This window comes from Aspergillus eucalypticola (assembly GCF_003184535.1).
Source record: "Aspergillus eucalypticola CBS 122712 chromosome Unknown BO83scaffold_5, whole genome shotgun sequence".
Classification (NCBI taxonomy): Eukaryota; Fungi; Ascomycota; class Eurotiomycetes; order Eurotiales; family Aspergillaceae; genus Aspergillus; species Aspergillus eucalypticola.
In genome coordinates, this window is record NW_020290279.1 from 1,235,695 (window position 1) to 1,248,680 (window position 12,986).

Consider the following 12,986-nt stretch of genomic DNA (forward strand, 5'->3'; position numbering starts at 1 on the left):
TATATCTATTGCAGTACAGCTCATGATGTCAAATATTAGTGTGTGTCCACTTAAGTCCGCTTAAGTCCGCGTCAGCACGTGGGGAGGAATCTCATCCCCACACACCCAGTCTCCGATCGTTAACACCTTTCTTTGGGGGTAGCAGACGTAAGCAGGAGATCACTTAGCTGTAAATTCATTGGAGTGGGAACTGGTGAAGGACTTGGCAGACATAAGTCAGTGGAAATACACCCTAGGCATGAATACTTTGTCCCGGTGCTGCTGGTGGGCGTTTGTTCAGCGGTAAGTTAGTCGAATACCTACTAGCAAATAACTCGGTCGAATCATCCTGCCAATAAGAATTGATACTCTACCTATTTTATATATTGAAGTGCTCTTTTATAACAGTCAGATCAAATTGTCTTCCTGAGGTTATACACTTGCAGGCAGTTTTAGAGGGATCCTAGTGCTAATTCATCAACTTTTAGGGTAAATTCTGGGAGATATTGGAGTAATCAAGATCATATCAGAGATTATTAGGTTTTTTCTTCCAAAGTTTGGTATTACATGCGGATAAGTTTATTCAGTACTATCAGGTTTTGTATACATCTATTGCGAGTCTCCACGTACCTATTCCCTTTAGTAATACTAGAGCTGGACAAGAGGCAACCTGTCAGATAAACTATAAGCAAACCCCCTTGCACTGAGTAATTTCCTTATCACGAGAACAGAGGTAGAGCAAGACTCCAGCTTCGGTCTCACTATCAAACCCGAGTGCGCCCGGTCTCCGATCATTATCTCCTTTGCTTATTGGTGTAGAAGTAGCAGCGATGTGCGAAATAATCCACCTGTCAGATTAGTGCTTACTTCCGATCCGGAGTAGAAATCACGGTCTCATTGTCAAATCCGAGGATCTGGGCGCAAAAATGAGACTTGTAAGATGTTTGCTTCTGGGGTTATCCATGCAAACAAGCACCCCATATCAACTAGATAGCCAATCACATGCCAGGATCCCCTCCAACAAACAGGGCAAACCAAGACACATATTTGTCATGAAGAGCGGCTGATCTGTGCCATCTCCGACATGGCCAGTCAAACAAGGTGATCTTGAACAGACCATAAATTGGGCCAGTTTCCTGCCAGAATGATGCTTCTGTGTACTTCATTATCCTCTCAATTATACAATAACAATTTTGACTTGAAATCCTGACAAAATGCAGTCACCCTTGGCGCAGAAGAGATTGGCCGGCTTTGACTTGGTCCAAACCAACTATAAAACAGTCGGCGATCACAACATCCGCGCCGATTTCATCATCCCCCAGTCAAACTACACCGGCAAGCGGCCAGTTATCATCCATTTCCATGGCGGGGGTTTCGTAAGTGGCTCACTCACTAGACCAAGCACCATCAATACGTACGATACTAACCTGCAGTAGGTAACCGGAGATGCGCTCTTCTTTGAATGGTTCCCCCAATACCTCTTCGACATCGCGAAACAACACAATGCGGTGATTGTATCTCCGAACTACCGCCTCCTTCCCGAGGTTACCACCCTCGACCTTTTCGACGACATTGAGGATTTCTGGATCTGGCTGCATTCGCCCGCAGTGGCGGAACTTCTCTCCTCCCAGACTAATCCAACAGAACTCGACCTGGATCGCATCATTACTGCCGGTGAATCCGCCGGGGGCACACTCAGCATCTGTCACGCCCTGGCGCACCCAGAGGAGATCCGGGCTGCAACAGCAAGCTTTCCTTGCTTTCTCAGTGCTCCTGTCGAGGATGTTTCCGTACGGAAGGACCCACCTCGTTTGAGCGGTCTGTCTCTGGAAGAGGCAAAGCGTGTTGTCGATGAAGCGATCAGAGATAGTGAAAAGGGAGTAGTCGAATCATCGATTACGTCGCCTGTGCGATTGACTTTAACGCTTGCCATTATTGAGGTTGCACGCCTCTATGAAGTCTACGAACGTGGAACTGAGAAAGACCCCCGGCGGGCATTGCGACACCCTATGGAACGGCTGGATGAGCCGGACGTCAAGTTCCCCCGTGGAGGTATCTCTATCCGACATGGCCTGGAAGATGACGTCGTACCTTTGGAGGTTAGTCAAGCCTTCGTGGACAAGGCAAGGAAAGTGATGGATGGGAAGCCGGGAGGGGATAAGATTGTTTTGGCACTGCGACCAGGGGGTCATGGCTTTGAAGGCGAGACCACAGGAGATGAGGAGTGGTTGCAGGAGAACCTGCGATTTGCTATCGAGGCGTGGCTGGAATAGATTACTTGATACGGTGTACCACGGCACGATCATTCCAGAAGCCTTTATGTCGGACTCAGCCAGAACATCTCTTTTTTTGTTGATAGATCAAGATGATACATAATCTAAATACTATTGCATTTCTAATTTTTATATTCATTCTTTAACTCTCATTGAATTACAGTTCGGTTCTCATCGCTGTACAAAGGTACCATTCTCTTCACAAAAGCACTGCGATGCGATCCGTCTTCCGCAGCCCGAAGAAGCAAGCAGGCACTAGCAAAAGTGAGACTACATTGTAGCTTAGATACTTCTTATAAGTTCTTACCATTCCCATCATCATTGAGCTCCCTAACCTGTATCTTACGAACATTCTCCCTCTCTCTGTGACATTCACAATGGGTTTATTTACCAAGTACAACCCCATTCAAATCAAAGTTATCATGCTAACCAACCGATCCAGATGCCCAATTTAAACGACAACCTAAACAAAGGCCCACCAGACATCCACGCCTGGCTTTAGACAGCTGGATACGGTATAACCCATAATCAACAATTTCCAGCAATCCACAATCACTACGTATATACAATCATGCTACTCTATATTTCGGGCTATTCATATGATCACATTTCATTAACATTACCATCATCATCATCAAATCAAAGAACACATATACCACATCATCCCCTCCACCAAACCCCCCATAAATCAGTACTTAATAAGTCCCATCCTCCCACTCCCCCTCATCAGCATCCTCATCCAACTCCCTAATAGCCCTAGTTCCCCCCGCAGCACCCATTCCACCCTGCGTATCCAACAACGCGGCCTCCCGACCCGCTGAATCAAATCTCCGCTCTTCGAAAACGGGCTCCTCGCCTAGATTCTGGTATCCGGTGCGGACGGTAGTAGCGCCAGTGGGGTCGGTGTGTGAGGTGGTGGCGTAGCGGTGGCCGGTCGATTCAGTTCGGGGGTTGTTGTTGTTGTTGTCGTTAGAGGTGGATGAGGAGTAAGAAGAGTAGGCGGAGGAGGAGCTGGATGTGGTGCGGTAGGACATTCTGTTTTTTTGTTGTTGTGTGGTGTTGTGGTGGTGGTGGTGGTGTGGTTGTTTTCGGTGAGAGTATAGATCGTTTCCGAGTATAATCAGAGAAAGTCTTAATCAATTGACAATTGACAATAGACCAATAGTTATACTCTGCAAAATATAATCAAACAATAGGCATTGTCCTCGAACGAAGAAGGGATACTTATAACCTCCCCCAGTGGCAACAAATGTGATGTCATCCCCTTCCCCCCCATAACAGTAAGTCGTCCCCACCAAACAAATAAGAGAAGATGTATGGGTGTGTCTCCGCACGGGTTCAATGTCAATCAATGGTTCATTATGAAGTCAATCTGAATCATGCTTTCTTTCCTTATTGGTTCGTGATGGTCTCATTCATTGCGGGTCTTGGCCCTTCGATTCTTCCATTGGGGTTCTAGAATTGCTTTCGTCCAGGTGTGTTGCTTGTTTTGCGTAGGTATTGGGCTCAAGAGGGGGGTCAATCGCGTGTACGGTGTGTAGTAAGTGAGGTCATTTTTGAACTATGTTGTGGTTGTTTATTGATTATCCGTAGGTCTACTCCACGTTAGGGGAGTCTACTGTACCAGTTGTTCATATGAAGACACTAGGCCTGGCTGTTCGCAGACTTATTCTATAAGCTGATTCGTTACTACCAATGTTCGCATATCGCTTCCTTCAGACACTGTGTAGAGACTTTTGATGAATAACATTGGTATCATAAAGATAGCTAGCTATCTGACATAAGAATGAAAACCTACTTAAACCGAAAGAAACAACATGGAAAGAAGCTATCTAAAGCAAACACTTGAACCTGCCAGAGACAAGAAGAAACGAAAACATCCTATCTAGAGGAAGAAGAAAAAATGCAGCACATCGCTGTCCATAACGCAAGGTGAACAAAGTATCTATCTAAGACACGTAACTAAGGGCATATCTTTTCATGCCTCGACCAGATCCTCCAATATCTATCGTATTGAGCTCTCGGCTCAGAGCATCGTAGCTTTGATCAATGTTTCCATAACTTTTTGTTGGTAACCCAACAGGCACCTTAGATGGTATAGGGGGGTTGTTTGCCGAGGCATATAGCCGTGAGGGAGAATTAGAGTATGCTTCGGACATGGACTTGCGATGTCCGTAGTCCTTGGGAGGACTGTCTCGATGAACGGGGCTGCGGAAACGAACAACAACTCCCGGCTTTTTGGTTTTTCGTTCGGGCTCTGGGGCCCAGGTATTTGTAGGCAAATGGTCAGAAGGATCAATTTCCCGACCATCATCCCCGATAATGGGGCCTGACTCTCGCGCTGCTGGCTCTCGCGCCGCTTCAGGCAGATAGGAATCGGGAGAAAACGGAACAGGAGACACCTCTCGGCTCCTCATCGATGGGGGTCGGGGGCTGACTGATTTTCTTCTAGGGACAAGCTGATTATTGGGAGCTGTCGAAGTTCGGCTCACAAGAGACCGAGTATCGACAGGTTTCTTCAGAGGATTCTCGTCATAGAGACCACGAGAATGTCTCCTGTTATCAACTGGCTGATGAACCATTTGCAGCGGATTTTCATCGAAATTACCGCTCCTTCGTCTGACTTCTCGCTCATACGCCGCACGATCCGATTCGGCTGCTGCAACTACCGGATCAAATCCAGGAACTAGACTTGCTGGCACAGCGTTTGCTGTGGCCACGGCAGTTTCCTGACGTCTGCCTCTGGGATAATCCCAATTGGGATCCCACGACGGGGTCGTATGCAGACTGTTGTCCGATGAAGGCTTTTCCATCGGCTCGGGCATGGTAACCTGCGGCAGAGGAGCTGGTTGTGTGTACGCCTGAGGAGCCGGTTGCATGTACGTCTGAGGGGCAGGTTGCGTGTACGCCTGAGGGGCAGGGTTCGGCGCCACTGGCACTGGTTGGTTGGAGGGAACCAGTCCTGAGCGATGAGCGGGTGGAGGGGGTGGAAGTCCGTCTTCTTCTTCATCCTCAACACGGGGTTGCATCATCGCGTATGACAGGGAAGAAGGCTGACTGTCGGTGAGAAGTGGGGGCGTATATCCAATCTGTGCATATTCACGATAATGCCCGTAGGCCGGCTGTTGTGCACTCGAGTTCGTCGAGGCAAACGAACTGCTATCTGGTATTTTTGTGTACTCCGCATGATAAGACGGACATGAACTTGTATTGTACGAGCTCGTGGCATTGCCGACGAGTGAGTTGCTGCTACTGTGAGGCGGTGCCTGGCTAGCGTACTCAACTCGGTGAGGGTTTGGAAGGAGTGGAAGCAAGCTGGAGCTGTCGCTCATCGGTGGGTTGCTATGCTCAACATGAGGCCTTGAGTATTCATGATTCTGATAAGTTGTCAATGAAGTCGTGCTATGTGTGGCACCTGAACCGCTGTCTGACGGATTAATAGGATAGGGACAAGGATTCGTGTGGTAGGATCCCGTGGGATTGGCAACGACCATACTGTTACTTTCCAGTCGTTGCGGGCTTGCGTATTCTCTATGGTTGTATGTAGGGAGCGAGGTGGTGCTATCACTCATTCCAGAGCTGCTGTTATCCACTCTTGGCTGTCTGAGGTCTTGATGATGGCTGTGACTGTGGTGGTGGAGGGTTGGAGCCGGGTTCGTGCTCTCATTTGCACGTACCGGTGAGCTGCTCGATGTGCTTGATTGCGCCGAAGATCTCGGGCGAGGATCCGAAGGGAGTGGCCGTCTTTTGACATCTTTCAACTGCCTGGGACCAGAGAGGGTACCAGGGCTAGGCGCCGCGGGACCTGAGCTGAAGGATGCAATCTTCCTAGGGTGGACCTTGTCAGATGCGTGCGTTCTTCTTTCGATCACCGCTTCATCTTCGGGTCGTGTATCATAGTAGGTCATTTCAAGCCGGACTTCGCCAGCGTATTTTCCACGGTATTGCAAGGGATGCCAGTGGTCGTTTTGACTGCCGCCCGGAATAATCAGATCACTCAGATCGACCCATGTTTCTCCAATGAGGTCGGTCTTTTTCTCATCGTTGAAAACAGAAACTTTCAATCTGTAGTAGTCTGGAGATTCGTGTACGTTGAAGCGAAGTTCATCATCCCTACGTCAGTTAGCTTCGTCTAAATGACGTCCAAGTTCAGATGGTGGCAAGATACATACCATTTGGGAGTTTGACCACCTCGCAGGTCTGTACCAGTCTTTTTTGCTTCTTTTCCAAGGCGCGCAGCACAGTACGGGTTCTGCTTGCCCATTGTTTTTCTGTTTGGGAGGTTTTTGGCGCGGTCGGCGACGACCACCAACGTGCCAATAATTGGGCCATCCACGGACATATCCGCAAAGATGCCCGCTGCATGAGCAGCGTGAGCCATTGACGTTAAGCCCCGCTTGGGGACTCTGGCGTCCATTATGTTGCTAGACTATCCTAGGGAGGAATATAATGAAGGAGTGACAAGACGCAGTTCGGTAGGGGTGGATTGATGGAGAGCGTGAAGGAGAGTAACGAAAGACAGATGAGCGTTGGTTGGATGGTTTTGTTTTTCAAATGTGGAGCAGCAAGGTAGAGCAGTAATAGTAACGAGAGACCAGTTCGTTTCGCGTGAAGTTGTTTTGCAGAAAAGAGTGCAGGGAGGGGAGAAAGGGAGGGAGGACGGGCATAGTTCTGGGAGCTGGAGGATCTCGGCTTATCGATAAGCTATGCGCGCACTGATTGGGTGGCGAAAACGGGTGGGGCCGGCCGTAAAAGGGGAGGTTGGGCGGGTGATGTGGCTGGGAGTGGGGCTCTGATTGGCCCGATCGCGCTTTCCTGCTTGATTTCATACAGATCAATACCAGTAATTCTCGTTAGATTACCCGCGTTGTTTGTTCTGATTGGTTGGTGGAGCTGGTGGCGGATCCCAGGAGTCACAAGGTGACAACCTTAGGGATCTGGGCCCCCATGTGGAGGCCGGGTTGTAGGATAACTTCCAGCCACGGATTTCTAACATGAGACGAGTATACAAGACAAAAGATGCTGCACACGCACCTGGATGGGCCTGAAAATGCCACGGTTCCCTTTCTCGCTCTCTCCTTCCATGAGTAGAGCTGTCTTTCAACCGTTCAAACGACACCAAACATGACCGTACTCGACCGCATCAGACGAGGCTATCGCACGAGGGATGATGCTTGCGGTGTCAGTGGAGATGGACAGTAAATCATCCGACGCTGCGGCCGCCCTGCTAGTTGGAGCGGCAGCTCCGTTACAGTGTCTGCCTCCACTCCTTGTGCTGTCGCTGCAGCTTCTGCGACGCCATTGCATACGTCAGTCCCAAAGATTCGTCGAATACGCCTACAATGCAGGGTGTCAATAGTATACAATTCTGCTGCCTGTGCGCTGCATCGGCTTCAGCTTATCCCAGCCACTAAATTAGGCTTGATTCATAGAAACACCACAAGCGAGATTGAGCTTCGTAGGCTGATGTCATGACGGGGCGAAGCAATCTGGTAAGGCGCTCTCGAAAAGTTCTAGTCGTGCCATTGTTCCACCAGGAACCCGTCAGGCCGTGAAGCTGGCAGATGTCTACTCCGTCTTCCGTCTCGGAGAGAGTCAATTGAATTCGCGGGCCCGCTGACTCCTGGTCTAGACTAACCTTGGAGTCGCACCCACGTGGAACACAGGCGGTTAACTGGTTAGTGGTTATTGTAGCCTGTGGCATTCCGCAAGACGATCGGCAGCGGCAGCTGGGGTGTGGCTGATCGGCTCTGCACGGCCGGGCACGAATAAGGATGGGTCGGACGCTTCCCACGGTGTCCCGGGTGCCTGGCAAGCTGGCCAATAGCGGGTGTCTGGGCTTCCGTGTAAAGTCAAAAAGATGAAGCGCCTGGAAAAATCAAGGAACGAGAAAACAAGGACAAACCCCACTCGAGTAGACATCTGCCGCAACTGGAAGCTTGCGATGGAGCAATACGATATGGCATGGTCTCCATGCTTTTTCCCCAAACCGGGCAATCGCCCTGTAGACGGGAAAAGTTCGGCCAGGCACATACGTAGATCAAGCTCCCCACAACTGATCCATAGCAGGATCCATTCTGTATACCCAAGTATAACTCCAATCCTGCCCGATCAGAATCAAAACGGTCGATGTCTCACTCCACAATGGTCCTTGGCTAATCTAAGCTACCATTGTCTGATGGTGACAGCATAGATGTCGGTGCTCAAGTGGGCCTCAGATTGGTGGGCATGAGGTCGGAGACATCGTCACATCTTGTTACACTTGACTGTGTTGTGAGGCGAATATCATTTTTGGTAAGGCGTTGATGAGGCTGTTGAGGCTGTTCAAGACCCCGAATCCAAGTTGTCCAATGCTTGGGTCTGTGTTGGTCAACACGCATAACTGTGGAGCAGACGGTGACTAGAATCTAGATAGAAGAGATAGGAGCTACCGGTCCGCAATGGTAATGGAACTATAGTAAGCGCATTGTCAGATACTGACTTGGACCAGCTTTGCAGTAGTTTCAGCACTTGATTCATGACGTGGTTTGGCGTTCGGCGGTGAGATGGGCCTGGGCCTTTGAATGCGGTCTGGACGTTTGCTGATTGCTGTCCAATGATGGATACGGGGATAATGGCAGTAAGAGAAGAAGAGAGGAGATAGTCCTATGTGTTGTCTGTGTGGATTTGATGATATGAACATTTGTGTGGCTGCCTCCGTTGTCAATAGTAGATATGCTGTTGTTAGTGTCAGGGAAGCTACGGCCCGGACAGACCAGCCGCGAGGTACTTCTGTCTTCCCCATTCATCTTCACCAAAAAGTGAGCAGAAAGAAAGATCCTGGTGACTTTTTGATTGCATAATTAATTGACTTTTATATATCTAGATATATATAACTATTTTGCAATTGAGACAATTGCTCTTCATAAGTATGGTTTCCGGTCTTCTAAGAGTCCTTAAAAATGCTTCTGTCAAATGCTATCCTACAAGTCACTTTCGGTTGTCAGCACTCAACCACATATACCTCAATACAACTTTCCTCTGGACTCTATCTTCATAATGATCGGAGATCAGTGACTACCAGGGTCTATCAACTAATACTAGTAACAGAATTTTTCTCACAATATCGAGAACTATCTCATGGAATACCCATCGTGAACACCTGAGAAAGCACACTACTCATGAGTAAGAGCTACTCAAAGCCACAATGCATGACAGTATATCCCAATTTTTAAATCTCATAAGGGCAAAACTCACAAGGTTCTTCCTGATGGATATAATTTGCTGATGGGATCAACTCCAAATGGACTATAGCAGTATCTCGCGCTAAACCTAATCGGGCGCCGATAGACTTTTCCCGATGCGATAGAGGCTCCGTCCAAAAAATTTCCCCGAACCACTTTGACGACGCCGACAACGTCCAAAGCGCAGGCTGCTGGCTGATCTCTCCCTCTCTCTCTCTAATACAATTCGGCAGTCTTACATTCTACTTCCTATTAATCTATCCCAACCTGGGCAATCGCAGCCATGGCTGCCCCCGTCCTCCCTTTGCAGCAGGTTAAGCTGCCGGCGCTGCCCTCGACTCGTTTGACGCCGGAGCAACAATATTGGAAGACTTTCAAAAATCCTCTCCTCATCCCCTCGCCTGCCAATGGCCCCGTCAACCTCATCACGCAACCTTCCGCTCCCTCCTCTGCCTCCGCCTTCCCCTCCCTCACCCAACCCCCCGATGTGTTCACTGTGACCACCGGCGCCCGCGTCCAGATCTACTCCATCCGCACTCGCAAACTCCTCCGCACAATCACCCGCTTCGATGATACGGTACGAGGTACAGATGTCCGTCCCGACGGGCGAGTCATCGCCGTCGGTGATGACTCTGGTACGGTGCAGGTGTTCGACGTGAGCTCCCGTGCTATCTTGAAGACATGGAAGGATCACAAGCAGCCCGTCTGGGTCACGAAATTCTCCCCCAGCGACCCTACATGCGTCATGACCGCCAGTGACGACCGGACGGTACGCCTGTGGGATTTGCCCAGCGAGAACAGCCAGAAGGTCTTCACTGGCCATACCGATTACGTGCGCAGCGGTGCATTCATGCCGGGGTCTCTGGCCTCCTCCGGCCTGGTGGTCTCCGGTAGTTACGACCGGACCGTGCGACTGTGGGATCCCCGTGTCGAAAACCGGTCCGCAATGACATTCAAGATGGGCGCAGCCATCGAGACGGTGCTGCCCATGCCCACGGGCACCACGGTGCTTGCGGCGGCCGACAACAAGATCGCGGTGCTGGATATCGTGGCCGGCAAGCCCCTGCACATGATTCAGAGCCACCAAAAGACCGTCACGTCGCTGGCGCTGGCGTCGAACGGCGAGCGCCTGCTCTCCGGTGCGCTGGACGGCCACATGAAGGTATTCGAAACGACCGGCTGGAACATGGTCTCGGGCTCCAAGTACCCGTCCCCCATTCTCTCACTGCGCGCGATCACATCGGGCCTCGCCCAGGAGGACAAGCACATTGCCGTCGGTATGCAGTCCGGTCTCCTGTCGATCAAGACCCGGCTGTCCGGACAGCAAAAGATCCGCGAGCGCGAGCGTCGCAAGGAGATGCAGGCGCTGCTGGAGGGCAAGCTGGAGGAGCACGACCGGAAGGCAGCCAAGCAGAAGAAGCAGCGCGGATCCGGGTGGGAGAAGCGCCTGCGCGGACAGGACTTTGTCGGCGAGGGCGTGGACATTGTGATCGAGGGGCGGGACCTCAAGAAGCGGAAGAAGGAGCAACCGTGGGAACTCGACCTGCGCAAGGCGAAGTACTCTGCAGCCCTGGACCAGGTGCTGCGATCGAACGACAAGACGGCACAATTGACGCTATTGACGGCGCTGCGGCATCGGTCCGCGCTGCGGGCGTCCCTGCAGAACCGCGACGAGGTGACGCTGCAGCCAGTACTGCAATGGGTGCATAAGAACATCACGGAGCCGCGACTGGTGCAGCTGAGCGTGGAGGTGGCGATGAACGTACTGGACATCTACTCGGGCAACCTGGGCCAGTCGGCGCAAATCGACAAGATGGTGGAGCGCTTGCACCGACGAGTGCGCGACGAGGTGGAGATGGCGCATCAAGCGTACCAGACGAAGGGAATGTTGGAGATGCTTGCTGCGTGAGCAGAGGCCAAAAAACAAAAAAATAAAACAGATACAAAAAGCATGACCGTTATAGTACTATAGTTACTACTATTGGATACCTGGATGGAGTTTGGTGGCTACATAGATGATACATACATGCATAACTTCCTTTAACCCTCTTCTATACACCCCTACATCCAGTAGATAACTACTACTACTACTACTACTACTACTACTACTACTAGGTAGAATGATCATCATACAACCTCGAAAATCCCTCCCCAGTCGGCTGCAACCAATTCCTCCCATCATACTCCCATCCCTCCGCCCCCTCAATAACATGAAATGTATAAGCAAACCGACTCTTATCCCCCGTATTCCTCTCACTCTTATGCAACACATTACCATGAATCAACACCAACGACCCCGCCTTAACATCCACCACCTCGACCTCCTCCTCCTCCCCTTCACCCCCTTCAACCTTATCATCATCATCAATCTCCAACCCTTTAGGAAACCTCCCTCCCTCGGCATTCTCCACAAACCCCGTCCCATCCACCTCCCCATTTTCATTATAAACCCTAACAAACCTCCTCCCCACCCCGCCATCCCCCCGTCTATGACTCCCCCTCACCATCCCCAAACTCGCATTCCCCTTCCCAGCATCCTGCAACGCAATCCACCACCCAACCGCACTCGGCGGATCCGTATACAAGAACTCGCTATCACGGTGCGGGGGCACCGCCCCTCCAATCCCCGGCTGCTTGCAAATCACCATGCTTTGCAATACCCTTGGGTCTTTGAAGCCCAGGGATCGGGCGATATCTGCGTTGCGTTGCGAAAGTGTGATGGACTTGAAGGGTTCGGAGAGCGTGTGCAAACTATGTCCGATTTTGTTCACCGCGAGGTGTTTGGGCTTGAGCAGGGTGGAGGTGGCTGGGTTGATGGCGGAGGGCTCGAAGAAGAAGCGGATTTTGTCCCCGCTTTCGAGGAAGTAGGTGTCGCCGACGTGTTTGTCTGTTGGGGAGGAGGTGTCGCCGGTGGTGAATTGGGTGAGGGGGTGGGTGTCTAGTGGGAAGGTTGTCAGGAGGTTGTTGGTTTCGGTTAGGCAGGCGGAGATTTCGCTGGGGGTGAGGTAGTCGGGGATTATAAGGTAGCCGGTGGTGTTAAAGGCCTCGAGTTGGGCGGGGGTGAGGCCGGGCATGGTTGTGGTGGTTGTGGTTGTGGTGGTGAATTTGGTGGTTTAGGTGAGTGTATGTGAAATGTGAGGATGTTGTTGGTTAGTTGGTTGTGGGTGTGGGGGAAGGAAAATAGGTGGGTGGGGTCGGTGTCAAGTTGGTGCATGGGCTTTTTATATGCAGGGACTTGAGTTACTTATCGGCTTATCGGTGGGCGGGGGTTATCTCTGTTACTAGTTAGTTACTAAGTATCTGGGGTTGGGTCAGCTGATGAACTGAGTGATGGGAGAAAATGGTACAGTAAGTGTGCGTATAAGAGAAGTAATGTAGAGTAAAAGTGCCTACATCTCCATAACTATGGAGTATAAGGTTGATCACTACACAGCATCCTGATCACCACTCTGATAAAAGCAAAGGGAACAGCAAACAGTTACACAACCACATGTACACCACACTCATCAAA

General features: G+C 50.6%; 6 protein-coding genes across 6 annotated transcripts; 2 read left to right on the forward strand and 4 right to left on the reverse strand.

The window, feature by feature from the left end:
• The first annotated feature begins 1,117 nt into the window (after nt 1-1,117).
• On the forward strand, nt 1,118-2,312 carry BO83DRAFT_332635 (uncharacterized protein). The gene is made up of 2 exons (XM_025528303.1): nt 1,118-1,355; nt 1,416-2,312. Exons 1-2 carry the CDS (start codon nt 1,194-1,196, stop codon nt 2,250-2,252), a joined length of 999 nt encoding a protein of 332 aa, XP_025391316.1. The 5' UTR covers nt 1,118-1,193; the 3' UTR covers nt 2,253-2,312.
• A 635-nt stretch (nt 2,313-2,947) lies between these two features.
• BO83DRAFT_415058 (uncharacterized protein) lies at nt 2,948-3,433 on the reverse strand (the record flags this gene model as incomplete). The annotated part of the gene is made up of 1 exon (XM_025534611.1): nt 2,948-3,433. Exon 1 carries the CDS (start codon nt 3,284-3,286, stop codon nt 2,948-2,950), a length of 339 nt encoding a protein of 112 aa, XP_025391317.1. The 5' UTR covers nt 3,287-3,433.
• Nucleotides 3,434-4,012: 579 nt separating this feature from the next.
• On the reverse strand, nt 4,013-6,882 carry BO83DRAFT_415059 (uncharacterized protein). The gene is made up of 2 exons (XM_025534612.1): nt 6,425-6,882; nt 4,013-6,365 (listed from the first exon to the last, which is right to left on the reverse strand). Exons 1-2 carry the CDS (start codon nt 6,667-6,669, stop codon nt 4,202-4,204), a joined length of 2,409 nt encoding a protein of 802 aa, XP_025391318.1. The 5' UTR covers nt 6,670-6,882; the 3' UTR covers nt 4,013-4,201.
• Nucleotides 6,883-7,832: 950 nt separating this feature from the next.
• On the reverse strand, nt 7,833-8,503 carry BO83DRAFT_204794 (uncharacterized protein). The gene has a single exon (XM_025526666.1). The coding sequence runs from the start codon at nt 8,283-8,285 to the stop codon at nt 7,938-7,940; it is 348 nt and encodes a 115-aa protein (XP_025391319.1). The 5' UTR covers nt 8,286-8,503; the 3' UTR covers nt 7,833-7,937.
• Nucleotides 8,504-9,654: 1,151 nt separating this feature from the next.
• BO83DRAFT_376104 (snoRNA-binding rRNA-processing protein UTP15) lies at nt 9,655-11,483 on the forward strand. The gene has a single exon (XM_025530631.1). The coding sequence runs from the start codon at nt 9,759-9,761 to the stop codon at nt 11,382-11,384; it is 1,626 nt and encodes a 541-aa protein (XP_025391320.1). The 5' UTR covers nt 9,655-9,758; the 3' UTR covers nt 11,385-11,483.
• A 2-nt stretch (nt 11,484-11,485) lies between these two features.
• On the reverse strand, nt 11,486-12,668 carry BO83DRAFT_204803 (phytanoyl-CoA dioxygenase family protein). Its single transcript, XM_025526667.1, has 2 exons — nt 11,970-12,668; nt 11,486-11,867 (listed from the first exon to the last, which is right to left on the reverse strand). Exons 1-2 carry the CDS (start codon nt 12,547-12,549, stop codon nt 11,587-11,589), a joined length of 861 nt encoding a protein of 286 aa, XP_025391321.1. The 5' UTR covers nt 12,550-12,668; the 3' UTR covers nt 11,486-11,586.
• Nucleotides 12,669-12,986: the final 318 nt, after the last annotated feature.

Bases quoted from the DNA above. Each gene is read 5' to 3' on its own strand.
- BO83DRAFT_332635 (XM_025528303.1), top strand. From the start codon at position 1,194: ATGCAGTCACCCTTGGCGCAGAAGAGATTGGCCGGCTTTGACTTGGTC. The intron at 1,356-1,415 runs GTAAGTGGCTCA...AACCTGCAGTAG, and splicing joins ATTTCCATGGCGGGGGTTTC to GTAACCGGAGATGCGCTCTT.
- BO83DRAFT_415059 (XM_025534612.1), bottom strand. From the start codon at position 6,669: ATGGACGCCAGAGTCCCCAAGCGGGGCTTAACGTCAATGGCTCACGCT. The intron at 6,366-6,424 runs GTATGTATCTTG...TAACTGACGTAG, and splicing joins GGTGGTCAAACTCCCAAATG to GGATGATGAACTTCGCTTCA.
- BO83DRAFT_204794 (XM_025526666.1), bottom strand. From the start codon at position 8,285: ATGTGCCTGGCCGAACTTTTCCCGTCTACAGGGCGATTGCCCGGTTTG.
- BO83DRAFT_376104 (XM_025530631.1), top strand. From the start codon at position 9,759: ATGGCTGCCCCCGTCCTCCCTTTGCAGCAGGTTAAGCTGCCGGCGCTG.
- BO83DRAFT_204803 (XM_025526667.1), bottom strand. From the start codon at position 12,549: ATGCCCGGCCTCACCCCCGCCCAACTCGAGGCCTTTAACACCACCGGC. The intron at 11,868-11,969 runs GTCATAGACGGG...ATGCCGAGGGAG, and splicing joins TTTGGGGATGGTGAGGGGGA to GGAGGTTTCCTAAAGGGTTG.